The sequence below is a fragment of the Galeopterus variegatus genome, unplaced genomic scaffold (genome assembly GCF_000696425.1).
Source record: "Galeopterus variegatus unplaced genomic scaffold, G_variegatus-3.0.2 Scaffold23, whole genome shotgun sequence".
Taxonomy (NCBI): domain Eukaryota; kingdom Metazoa; phylum Chordata; class Mammalia; order Dermoptera; family Cynocephalidae; genus Galeopterus; species Galeopterus variegatus.
Window position 1 is genome coordinate 370,143 of NW_007726134.1, and position 13,466 is coordinate 383,608.

Consider the following 13,466-nt stretch of genomic DNA (forward strand, 5'->3'; position numbering starts at 1 on the left):
CCTGAATTCATTCTAAAGTCAGCCTTTTAAAAAGACTACATCGAAACATATTTTAACTACTTTCTTTGATGAATAAAGTTCATATTATAAAAATCAGTTACGAGTATGCCCCACCATCCAAATCTAATGAGTTCCTGTGTTTGGACTGTGACGGCTCAGAAGGCAAGGTCAGTTCATGAGATTCTGCTTCATCCAAATGCATTTGGTTCCTGAGTTTTGGACGACAGGTAATGAGAGCTCCGATGGTGACAGACTTAGCGAAAACTTTATCCAAATGTGTTCAATTTTTTTGTGCTCTTTCAGCCATTTTTTAATTTACAGCTTGTGTTTAATGCAAATCAATTCCATAAAATGAGAGGTTACCATGAATCGAGGTATAAATAAACAAACACAACATACAATTCAAAATAGATGTACAGCATTCAGGTATAAAGCAAAAGGGAGTGCTCATTCACACACACAGTAGCTTCCAATCTGTTCGATCTGGTTGTTCCTGTTTAGATTTCTAAGGAAGGGAAAAAATGACTGGTTATCAAGACTACTGTGGCCATATTAGATACTGGAACATCTAAGCATCAGCGTGTGACCATGAGAACAAATGAATTCTGAGAAAGGTTTCTATGTATTGAGGCAGTTGTAAAAGATTTACTACAGAATAAAGCCCACTTTTAGGCATAGGACCAGGTTCTAACTATCTAAAAATATTGACTAAAATAAAAAATTGTTCCAAATGTGGCTATTCTGATCCATAGCTTTTAAAAAAATGTATTTACAGAAAGCATATAAAAGTTTTTGTGAATCTAATGCAAATCAGCTTCTAGTCTTCACATCCCAAATACTTGATTTACAGTTTTGGCTCCTTCATATTTTTGCCCTTTTAATTTCAAGATTTATAATTTTATCTTCGAGACAGATCATTTTTTTTAACTGTAAAAAGTAAGCCACATATGCAGAGATAAAAAGCAGCATTTTGAAATAGTTGAGGTCAATGCAATTCTACTCTTGGGAATCAGCTGACCTAAATGAATCTGGTGCTCTTGTTGAATGGAAATACTGATGGGAAATGCCTGCCAGATAAGCAAGAGCTACTCATGATGCTGGGACTTGAGGGTAGACTCCATCCGTTGTTGCCCTGGCACATGTCAATTACTACATAAGAGGTCAAATGCAATGTCAAATCCAAAGCCTCAGAGGAAAAAGGGTTCAGTTCCCAAGACAACAGTGGTAGCTTAACAATGTAAAACTGCATCTAGAGCGTATCAGCATTACATTAGTACCGCTGAAACAATACACTGAGGATTTACAGTAACAACTGAAGTTCTTTCTAATGTACATATAAATAGAATCATGGAACCTTTTTATATCACCTGTTTTACGGCCTTATAGACTTAATGAACCAAATGAAAACTAAATCTCCATTCCACATCCCATCTTTTCTCTCTAGATAAAATCTACTCTTATTTTCAAGGTAGAGTTTTTAAGCGTCCATATTTCTTAAGTCACATTCAAGGAAGTCATGTCTTGACTAATTTTGTATGTTGTCCCTCTTCCTCTTGTCCATGAAACTCCAGCAGATTTATTTAATATTGGCGTTCATCGTTTAGTCAAACCGTTGTGTTCTTCCAACCAATCAAATTTGGGATTCTCAACATTTTCTGTGTCAATAACATAAGGTGTGGAATTAGTAGATATGACGAAGAACTGTTTTTTCCTTGCCACACTGGACTTCTAGATGCTATTTGGATTGGGTTTAGAAGATGGGGACTGTAGATGTTTGTTGGCCTGAGTCTCTCAACAGTAGAGAAATAGGAGAGAGAGTGAGATGACAAGGAGCTTGGCTGTGGACTGCAGGGCACTGCCAGCCATGTTGGTGGTAGCATTAGCTGGATTTGGGGCAGCCAAGGTACTCTGGGAGGAGTTAGTTGAGAAAGCGTTACAACAGTTGTTTGATTTGAATAAATCTGTGCAGGTAGGAGCAGTGCCAGAACCAGCAGCCTCAGCCTGAGCTTGGCCACCACGGCTCTGCCCATGTCCACTCCGTTGGTGCGTGGTGCGTCTCTCCAGATGCTGGGTGTGTGGAGAACCGCAGGCTCCAGGTGGATGCAGGCAAGGTCCAAATGTGTTCAATTTCTGATATCTGACAGTGAGAGCTTGGACAGTAAGAAATACCTATATTCCTTTTTTATCAGATGCTTCTTTTTCAGAATGTCACAGTGAAGCATATAAACCAGAATCCCCTTCTAGGTAATATAACATGGTTACCTTTTGGATAAAGTCATGGGGAAATAGATGGGTAAAATTGTTATCTTTTAAGTGATTTTCTCTTCCAGATGCCCTTCTTTCCTTATATTAGGTAAAACTGTCATCTTTTAAGTGATTTTCTCTTCTGAATGCCCTTCTTTATCAATATTAAGTAAAATTGCATCTTTTAGGTGATTTTCTCTTCCAAATGCTCTTCTTTACTGATATTAGGTGCTGGCTCTTGACTTGTCACCATGAATGACTTCTGTATTATGGTGGCTGCCTGGCCTGCAAATATTACTTCATCAATACCATGAAACTAACCTTTTGGACATAAATAACATGGACCCTAGCTTTCTCTATGGTTTCCTCTTATAAGGTCCAACTCCAAAATTTTATGACCTATTATTTGCCTTGCAACAGAATTCTGTGCTTAATCAACACAAAATCTAATGAATAGTGTTATTCTCGAGAGCAAGCATGGTGATAAGAGCCAGCAGTACTCTCCTGAGCACTTACTGTGCACCAGGCTATGGAACAAGACATCCCCATATGGCATCTAAGTTCTCCTGAGGACTCAGTGATGAAGATGCCACTATCATCCCACCTTAAAGGTATGAACACTGAGGCATGAGGGGCTTGCCCAGGGTCTTGCAGCATATAGGATCCCACCTCAGCTCTGTCAGATTCTCCTCTGCCACCAGTTGTGAGGAGCACCTGTGTACTTTCCCATAAAGTCTGTCAGAAGAGGTCAGCTCAGGGGGAGGAGAGAGTTGGAGGTGGAGTCTGAGAGGTGAGGCAGGACTGGTTTTGGGCCAGGAGAGTGACAAGACAGAAACAAACCAGGGGTGTTCAGAGCTGATGCAGTGGGAGGGCAGGGGATGGCAGAGGGTTTGGGGAATTGATAAACAAGGTCAGGAAAAATGGGAAAGGGCAGGGAGCTGATGCTTTAGAGAGAGTTGTAAGCCAGGGACTGCTCTAACCAGGTGGGTGGGAATCACTGGTGCCTTTTGCCTATAAGAGGGGAGATAAGACCCTTTTAGAAGCTACCTACGGGCCGGCCCGGTGGCGCACTGGAGAGTGCGCCGCTTGGGAGCGCGGCGGCGTTCCCGACGAGGGTTCGGATCCCATGTGGAGACCGGTTCCCACTCACTGGCTGAGTGCGGTGCAGGCGCAACACCGAGGGTTGCGATCCTGTTACCGGTCAGTAAAAAAAAGACAAAAAGGAAAAAAAAAAAAAAAAAGAAGCTACCTACAAAATCCAATCCCGATTTTACTTCAGTCATCAAATCTGCCTCCCCACACATTTGTGAGGCATGTCACAACAACTGCACACTGCTTTCTGAGAAGACACCCTAAATTTTAAAATGCAGTAGTTTAAGAAGTACAGTCTAGTAGCATTACTCACTGAGAGTACCATGTTTATCATCAAAGATATTAACATTGCTAAAAACATTTTATTTAAAAAAATAGTTGAGGATGAGGCCGAAGTTTTCTAGATTATAAACTTTGGTACCATGCTCACTAGGTCACCCACCCCTGGCTCCAGTCACATCGCCTTTGATGATTCTAAAAGAGAGAAAAAGGGTGTGTGTGTGGGGGGTGTTTGGGGGGGTGGGTGGGGGTGTGGGTGCAGGGGTGTGCAGATGAGGAGGAGCCCTGCACTCCACAGCATTCACCTGCCCAGGCACATTAGACTACCTGTACCATCCTGTCACATTCACTTTATGTCAATGCCTCCCCCACAAATCTTCTTTCCCAGCAGACTTTTTTCTTAGTGCTCTTGTAAATGTAGCATTCCTTTCCTCTCTGTCACTATTGTTATGGTTTCGAGATTATCAGGAGGGTTCCACCTCACGGTGTACCTTCCACAGGAGTTTGTGCTTCTTATCTGTGCTTGCTTTATTTCTGATCTCATAAAAGCTGCCTGAAAAAGCTTGGATCCTCGGCTCGGTCAATCATCTTCCTGGTTATGCTGGAGAGATGGGGAAGGCTCCTCAGCGCGGTGATGCAGAAACAAATGCTGTTTTTGTTATGGGTTGTGGTTTTTCTCACAAGACATATTTAAACACTTACCTATTTTATTTTTTTAATTAGTCCCTCCATCTAGAATACATAATTTTCAATCACATATTAAGAGAAAGCTTAATTTCAAAAGAAATAAAAACCAAATGTCTTTGTCATGAGAAGAGCCAACATTTTAAAAACTACCTCAGAAATTAGAAAATAAGATCATTGCTTGACTTACCAGAAACAGTAGTGCCTATGAATAATTAAATTCAAGGAACTTAACCTCAGAGAAGTGTAATTCTCTAAACAAAAATCAGAAGTTGCCAGTCCAACAGCTACACATTTATATCCTCTGGCCACAGGCCCCCTGGCAAGCCTTCTTAATCTGCTTCTTCTTCATTACTATTATTTTAAAGTTTAAATGCCTCTAGGAAAATCTTGAAAAGGTATGTAAAATTACATCTAAGCAAATTTCAAACCTAAGAAGGATTTTTTTGTTTGCAAGTAAAAAGCAGTGAAGTGGGGTCAGAGAATGAGAGGAGAGAAAAACTTAAAAAAAAAAAAAAAATCTAGACGAACCCTCTGGATCACTTTCAAATATCAAGGAAAAATGATTATCATCTGAGCGCAGAGACATCAAATGAGGTAGAAAGACAAATACAATGATAAATTCACGAAAAAACCAAGAAGTACTAGCATTTTGGTCTCCTCGAAATACCTTAAAGAGAGAGGGCTAATTTTGTGAATTTTCTTCCTGGCAGATTCCTTCCTTAATCCCACATGTATTTATTGAGAGGCTACTGTGGGTCAGGCACTGGAGATACAGATAAAGCTTGGCTGGTTTGGGTGGGGTGAGGTGAAAGGGGGACGAACAGTTCTCTCAGTAGCTGGGCGAGCACACCAGAAGGTCACTTGTCGAAAGACATCTCACTGCCAGCTGGAGACTCAAATGCGTTTCTATATTTCACTCCAGTGATACAGAGGTACAGTTGAAATTACACTTATACTTGAGGGTCAGTTGTCATAATGGGATGGAGGTAGCATTTAAAAAGTTTTTTGAAGGAAGCCAAAAGAGGGCAGAGAGGAGAATGGAGGAGAAGGCGGCAGGGGAGGAGAGGCATGAAGTGGACATCAGACCCCCTCCTTCCCGTGCTCTCACCTCAGGGCCTCTTCCTCCATGTCTGTTTATAGGACTGAAGGAAGGACCCTAATCCCACCGCTCAACCTGCTCACTGTCAACCAAACCTTGTCTACATGTCGTTCCTCTCCTGTATAACTCCAGGGTGAAATCTATGCTGACAGAGGTAACCTTAGTCCCCTGTTATCCTTCCAGTCAATCAATATCTATGGAACATCTACTCCTGTAGGTATTGTAAATCCTTGTCCCCAGGGCTGGCTGGAGAAGAGACATGTGGCCCAATCCTAGTTAAACAGATGTGAGCACAAGTGTGCTGGAGGGTTTCTAGAAGAGGTTTCTCCACTCTTACATAAAAATACACAAGGAGATGATGTCTTCTGCTGCTGTACATTGTCCACCACTATATGTCCGGTGCTGAAGAAGTTATCTCAAGATCACGAGGGCAGACAGGCCCAGGCTGGGACCACCAGGCTGAAGCTAGCAGAAGAGAAAGAAGTAAAGAGCCAGGGTCTTCACGAGCCACAGAGCCCTGGAATCACCCAATCTCAGAACTTCTTGTTATGGAAGAAAGTAAACAGTTTTCCTTCTTGTTTAAGCCATTCTGAAATGGGTTTTCTATTACTTGTAGCCAGAAGAATCCTGACTGCTATAAAACCCTATGGAAAAAGTCAAGGGCCTTCTTCATTCTTTAGACTCTACAGAAAAGAATCATTGGGACCCCTTCCTGTAGGAGCTGACCAATTCTACCACACAGATGGCATATATGAACTCACACATCCGAGATGAGACACAGGGACACGATCAAATGTAGGCCTACACACACACACACACACACACACACACACACACACACACACACACACACACACACGACAGCCTTTACTAGGTCCAGGATAAATGCACTTGAAATTGCCAAAATGGAATCATTCTGGGCCTGCTGCCCACTGCAGGCACTTCCCCAAAAGTGCCTTTGAAGTTGAGGGCAAGTCCTGGGCCTTGTTTCTCCCATTCGTTCTCATGACTTAACTTGAGAATGTGTGCCAAGGGTGGGGAGAATGGAAAATAAGGTGACAAGGCTGGAGCAAGAAGAGGCATGTATTCTCCACTCAGAGAAGCAGCCACTCAGCAGTGTGGCTCCTGGAAAGGCCTGGTGTCTGAATGCTGGCTCTGGGAGGGAAACGCCACATAGCTCATGAGCACCCTTTCTCAGTGGCCTTGCAGTTCCCCATCCTCTCCACTGGTATCTCTAAAAGCCACCCCTAACTCTAAGATATTCAACGGCATTCTTCCATGTGGCAAACTTACAGTCTTACAAATATTATGTAAAGTGTGAATCAACAGTTCTTTGGAAAACGAACTTGGCAAACACAATATGTCTGCTATACACACATGGCTCTAAGAGAATCCCTCTAGGTCCTCTGTTCCCTGACTAACGTCCCAATTCCTCCCACACAGTATACTAAACTGCCATTGTCCTTTCCTATATCTATCTAAAGCCTTATTTTTGGCACGTTCTAGAGATGAGCGGTGTGTATGTGTGTGTGTACCACACACACACAGGTGGAGGGGGAGGGATGATACAGCAGGAGCAGGGTAGAAGATATAAGAAAACGTTAGGAACAGAGGGCGCAGGCCACTGGCGGTTGTGGCACCGACTGATGAGAAGTACAGAGACCTTCATGGGATGCAGATGGCAGAATGGCTGAGGGCACAGGTGGCAAACAGTTACCACCTAAATAGATGACTGCTCACATTTCTGAGGCTCCAAAATCTTCCCTTGGGGCTTTGCTGGTGGTCAGCCTTGTGTTGGCACCTGCCTTGAGATGGAGTTCACCATCTCCTTGCTTTGAGTTGGACTCTCACCCCAACTTTGTACCAACAAGGCCGAGTTCCAGAGATCGGGGGAACTACCCACAGCTAGCCAGAGAGGATGGGCTGCATATGTCCAAGCTCTCCTCTAAATCTAAGAGTTTGTGTGTTAAAAATGAGGGAACAGGGCCGGCCGGGTGGCGCACTGCTACAGTGCGCCACTTGGGAGTGCGGTGGCGCTCCCGCCGAGGGTTAGGATCCCACATACAGACTGGTTCCCGCTCACTGGCTGAGCGAGGTGCGGGCGCAACACCGAGGGTTGCGATCCCGTTGCCGGTCCGGTCCGGTCCGGTCCGGTCCGGTACAGGCGCGACACTGAGGGGTGCAATCCGTTGCCAGACACAAAAAAAGACAAAAAAGAAAAAAAAAAAATGAGGGAACAGGGCCGGCCGGGTGGCGCACTGCTACAGTGCGCCACTTGGGAGTGCGGTGGCGCTCCCGCCGAGGGTTCGGATCCCACATACAGACTGGTTCCCGCTCACTGGCTGAGCGAGGTGCGGGCGCAACACCGAGGGTTGCGATCCCGTTGCCGGTCCGGTCCGGTACAGGCGCGACACTGAGGGTTGCAATCCGTTGCCAGACACAAAAAAAGACAAAAAGGAAAAAAAAAAAAATGAGGGAACAGAAAGTTGCCACATAGCCAAAAAACTGTTTGCTGTCAGGGACTTTTCTTAGCAAATACTATAGCAGGGTCAATATCCTTTCATTCCATGACCTATCCATATAAGGCACATCTTGTCTTCATATTCCAGTAATTTCAATCACCATGGAAAAACTAAACTATATTTGTCATATCTGAACAAGGCATGCAGGTTTTCATATACAGGAAGGTTTTCACTTAAAGGAAATTTTTTTTATTTAAAAGATGAATGGCTTGAGAGTTAAACTCAATTCCCGAATAACCTGGCTATCTAGAACAATTCATTCTTTGAGAGATTCAAAGAGTCATGATTTTACTGGTTCGATTATTATACTACCATCAAAAATCACTATGTTGTTGTAAACAAAGTGCTACATATGAGAAGCAAAAGAACAAAATTCCACTGCCACCATCCTGGAAAAGCCCAAAGGCCTTGTCATGGAACACTTCCAGGTAGTATCCAATAACAATCAAAAAGAGGTTCTCATGTTACACATTGCAGTCTACTGAATAGCATGGGAGGACAATAGAAGAAACATATCTTAAAGCATGATATTTAAAATCTGAGTAGGGCCCATGAAGCATAACCCATAAGAAAGACTGGAACATTTTCAAAATGTCGTTGGTGTAAAAGAAATAGAACACAAGAATGAGCATTTAGAAATGGTGACGATCCTTGTAACAACCAGCTGCCAAAAAAAAAAAAAAAAAAGAAAAGAAAAAAACAGTTACAGTGAATACATAGAGAATATTCTAGGGAGAAGGTACTGAAAGGGAATAAGAAAAAATAAACAATTTATAAGAGACAATTCATAGGAAGAAATGAATCATAAGCACGGCAGAATACCAAACTTGTTTTTTACATAAAGACTTTGCCTTGCTCCCTCTATAATCATGATAAGGGGTAAAATTCACAATAACAATTGTCTTTTTTTCCTGATGATGAGAATTAATATCCCAAATGCATAATCAGCAAAGTTTATTGTGATAAAAGATCACTTGGAAGAACATATTACTTAAGAAATACTCAATACAGCATTGACCCTGTCCTTAGCAAAAAGGAGTAACTAGGCAGTGACTATTTTACAGCTCGGCTGATAATAACACAAACAGCAACAAAAAGAACAGCTGACATTTATTGAGAGCTTAGATTTTGTCAGTCACTGTTCATGATGTCTAATGGGTCTTAATTTAGTGAAGCTTCCAACAGTATCTCCTATATCTCCATTTTATATAAGAGAAACTGAAACACTCTGAGAGACTATAGGGGACTCCCTAGAGCCACAGAGCTGGGAAATGGCAGAATGGCCAGTCTACCTCCACAGCCTGCACCCCTAACCATTACACAAAACTCAGATCATTGTTTTACTCCATCTCCTAGTTCTGTATTCTAGATGACTCCCCTCTTGAAAATCCGGAAGGGCACAAGGTACAGGAGAAATGTGATAATGCATTACATCACTTACCATTGGGGAAAGCTAACACACTGATGATAAGAAAGAAGAAAATAACAGAGAGGATGCCTCTCCAGATGTTGTCTTCTGGAACAGAGTCATCCCTGAAAAGAGAAAAACAACATTGAGTATTCATTTTTAGGCCTAAATAGTAAACCTAGAAGGAATAAGACTTCCATGTTCTAAAACTGGGGGAATGCTAATTTTGTTTTGCTGAGCAAAGTCATTCCACACAGTACTTACTATTCACTGTCAATTCCTAAAATCATACAATCTCATAATAAAGTCCAATTCTTACAAGAAAAACAATTGGTAGCCTTACATACACCACCACTCAACTCAGACAAACATTTGAGAATCACTGTTATTTAAAAAACAAACAAGCAAACAAACAAACAAAAACCCTGGATGTCAGAAGGCAAAGCTTATTTTGGAGATATGTCTCTTGGTTTTAAGAATAACCAAAGCCGACCTTCATGATACAGAATGTAGTAAAGAAATTTTTCACGGATCAGAAAGGAAGCATAATATTATAAAGAAGAAGGAAATGCAATGATATCAAATAATCAATTTTTTAAAATGGGCACTTGATTATCTAAGGGATGATGCACAAAGAAGGCAGAAAATGCTGGGTAATAAGCACCAGTAAAAGAAAGTTAAATGAAAATCAAGAGGAAATGAAATACAAGATTTAAAACCAGACCAAAAGCAAAAGAACTGTAAAGAATGGAGATGTGCATCCTTCTTGTGCCTGGTCATTTCTAATACATTACTGCATTTATCTCCTCCATAGCCCCAATGACTGAAATGATTCCATTTGCTGGTTTATATGTTATCTGTCTTCCCTGTAGGAAGTAAATTTCTGAACAAGGAATATTCACTTGTCTTCTCAGAGCCTGGCACACTGTAGGCACTCAATAGATATTTGTGGACTGATTCTTGATTAGGGAGAAAATTTATTGTGTAAAACCAAGTAAAATTTCCCAAATGGAAGTTCTCTTAACATTGGAATAGTAGAGAAGTATTAGGTTTCGACAGTTTACATAGAAAAAGAGGAGTCTAGTGACACATTTGGGCTTAAGAGATGTAAACAAAGGAGGGAAAACAAACATATAAGACAATAAGAAAGAGCTTTTCTGAATTATTGACAATTATTGAGAAGCTTGGGAGAGAGAAGTTCAGCATTTCAGTTTAAAAAAATGCAGGATAAATAGGCAGAAAATATGATACGGAACAAAATGGAAGGAGATATTTTAGAGACAATGAGGCTAGTAGCCATACATTTAAAAATGATAAAAGAAGTTGAGTTTATCTGGGGAAGGACTAAAGCAGTAAAAGTGCTTTCAAAAGACAAATATTAAATTAAGATCAAGCATTACTGAAGGAAAAGTAAGAGATCAAAAAATCTCAGATGAAAACTGACTTTGAGTAGAAAAAAAATTTATAGGATCAAAATACATGGAGAGGTGCAGAATAAAACAATAATGAATTACTTAGTTAAGAACTAAGTTTTAAAGTGCTGATTTAAAACAAAACTTAATTTAGATATCAACTTCTGTTTAGGATGCTAAGTTTCTGCACCCAATTAAATGATGTCTAGTCTTATGATAGGATTGAACATAGGTTCTGAAATAAGAGATCATATTACATCATCATATGGCCAAATAGCACTAACAAACTAACGCTGATTCTTAACTTCACAGACCTGATTACAAAATCAAACTACAGAATCAGACAAACTTCATCTTCCAGCAAAGTATAATTTTATTTTAAAGGACCGTCCTAACAAGTGAATATCTGTCCAGAGATTATAAACCTGGCCCTAAAAAGCCAGCCTGATGATTACTAGGGTACTTGTGATGCCTTCTGGCTTAGGTAAGGAAACCCCACATCCAATTTCCAGGAACACCAGCTTTTACTGAATAACGGCTGCACCTGGGGGGAACACAATGTCCTAATGTAGACCAATAACACACTACTGATATTGGTAATGACGATGACAGTAATAATAGATCCCGTTCGCCAAGTATCCAGTGTGTGCCAGGTGCTGACGAGGCAGTTTATAAACATAACCTCTACGTGACACAACCAATTTGCAAAAGGGTGTATTATCAACCACATTTTGTAAATGAAGTAACAAGGCCTCAGAAAGTTTACGTAACTTGCCCAAGGTTGCATAGGTAAGAAGTTGCCAAGTCGGCCTTCAAAACCAGGTCTGTTAGACACTGAAGAAGATGATCTTTCCCCTGTGCCAACCTGCCTCATGAAAAAATTATGTCATCCTCAATCAGTCTGACTCATCTTAGAGGCACAGGGGTGGTACAAGAGACCTTGACAGGGCACACAACATATAAAGTACAAATTAAAAGCAAGGCTAAAAGTAATACCTGTTGCATAGGAAAAGAAGGATGATTCTGTAACTAATACTTTACACCAAAATATATTCTGGATGATTAGAAGGATTAAAGGTTAAAAAAAAGAAATACCAGAAGAAATGATGTGAGAACTAAAAAATAAATAAAATGGGAAACAAACAAACAAACCCCAAACCAAGGCAACCAACAATCACAGAGTGGAGAAGACCTTTCTAAAGTATAACACAAATCCCAGAAGTCATAAAGAAAAAAGCTGATAAATTTGCACAGCAAAGAAATCAGCAATAAAATCAAAAGAAAAGAGAAATTTGGAAAAAAAAATTGCAACTCATATCAAGACAAAGGGCCAATTTCCCTAATAATACAAAGCACTCCCTGCAAAATCAATTAACAGGAAGAATAACAAATGGACATAGAAACAAAACAGAAAAAAGGGCAAAGGATAGAGAATACCTTTCACAGAATAGGAAATGCAATGGTTCTCAGACAACTGAAAAGATACTCAATCTCACTCATGATAAGAGGACAAATTAAAATAACACTGAGAGACCTTTTTTTTGTTTGCTTGTTTTTTAAATCTACCTTATTTGCAAAATTAAGGGCTGGCAGGTTGCTCAGTTTGTTAGAGTGCAGCCTTATAACACCAAGGTCATAAGTTCAGATCCCGGTACCAGCCACTTGCCAAAAAAAAAAATATATATATACCCATAATGACTGAGCTGGTGAGGATACGAAGAAATAGGTAAAAAGGCACCCTCATACATTGCTAGTGGTAGTATAAATTTAGACCACCTTCATGGAAGGAATTTAGCAACATATTAAATTTAGAAATGCATATATCCTGTGACTATGCAATTCCACTTCTGGGAATTTATCCTTTAGATATACTCTCATTTATGCAAAAATGACATATGTACCAGCTTGTTCACTGTGGCATTTTACGTATTTGTAGAAGACTGGAAACAAACTAAATGTCCACTGATGGATCTTGGACATGACCTGCGCCATTGTGCACACAATAAGCACAAAATTGTGCACACAATAAACACAAAATAGCTGGAGGCCTTGTCTTCCACTCCAGCACCAAACACCTCTGCCTTTCCCTTTATGAGAAACCTCATGACTTAAACAGAAACCCTTTTGCTTCCACAAGGGCACAGTTCACCACCCTCGTGGCATAGTTTCCACATTAGCATAATGCCACTCCTTGATGGTATTAGCCAGCCCTTGGTGCACTATATAAGCTCTACCACCCCCACACCTGGTGCTGTCCTCCATTTTGAGGGCAGCCCTGGGCTGCCCCCCCCCCCCCACTTTGGGCGCAGCCCAGCAGATTCTTTTCCTCTAATAAACCTTGATTGAAACCAGGCATCACGGCTCACTTTCTTTCATCCACCACAAGGGGACTGATTAAAAAAATATGTTCCAGTCACAATGGAAAACTAGACAGCCATAAAAAGAATGAACAAGCTTTTTATGAATTAACTGATTCAGAATAATTTAAGAGATATCGTGAAGTAAATAAAGCAAACTGCAGAACAGTGGCTATAATAAGTAACTATTTGTTCAAAAAAGGGGACATGTGTATGGGTATATAGGTTGTAATTTGTGCTTACAGCTGTGTAGAATATCTCTGGAAATCCACCCAAGAAACAGTGACACTGGTCTTCTCCAAGGAGGAGAAAAGAGGAACTGAGTGAGAGGTACGGGCCAGAGACTTTTCACTACATACCCTCCGG

At 40.9% G+C, this 13,466-nt stretch overlaps 1 protein-coding gene across 1 annotated transcript in view; it reads right to left on the reverse strand.

Annotated features, from left to right (window-relative positions):
- Positions 1-13,466, reverse strand: part of PTDSS1 (phosphatidylserine synthase 1) — a 67,361-nt gene that overhangs the window by 44,618 nt on the left and 9,277 nt on the right. The window contains exon 2 of the mRNA XM_008568291.1: positions 9,365-9,456. Coding sequence (XP_008566513.1) covers positions 9,365-9,456 — 92 coding nt within the window. The remainder of the gene's footprint in view (positions 1-9,364; positions 9,457-13,466) is intronic.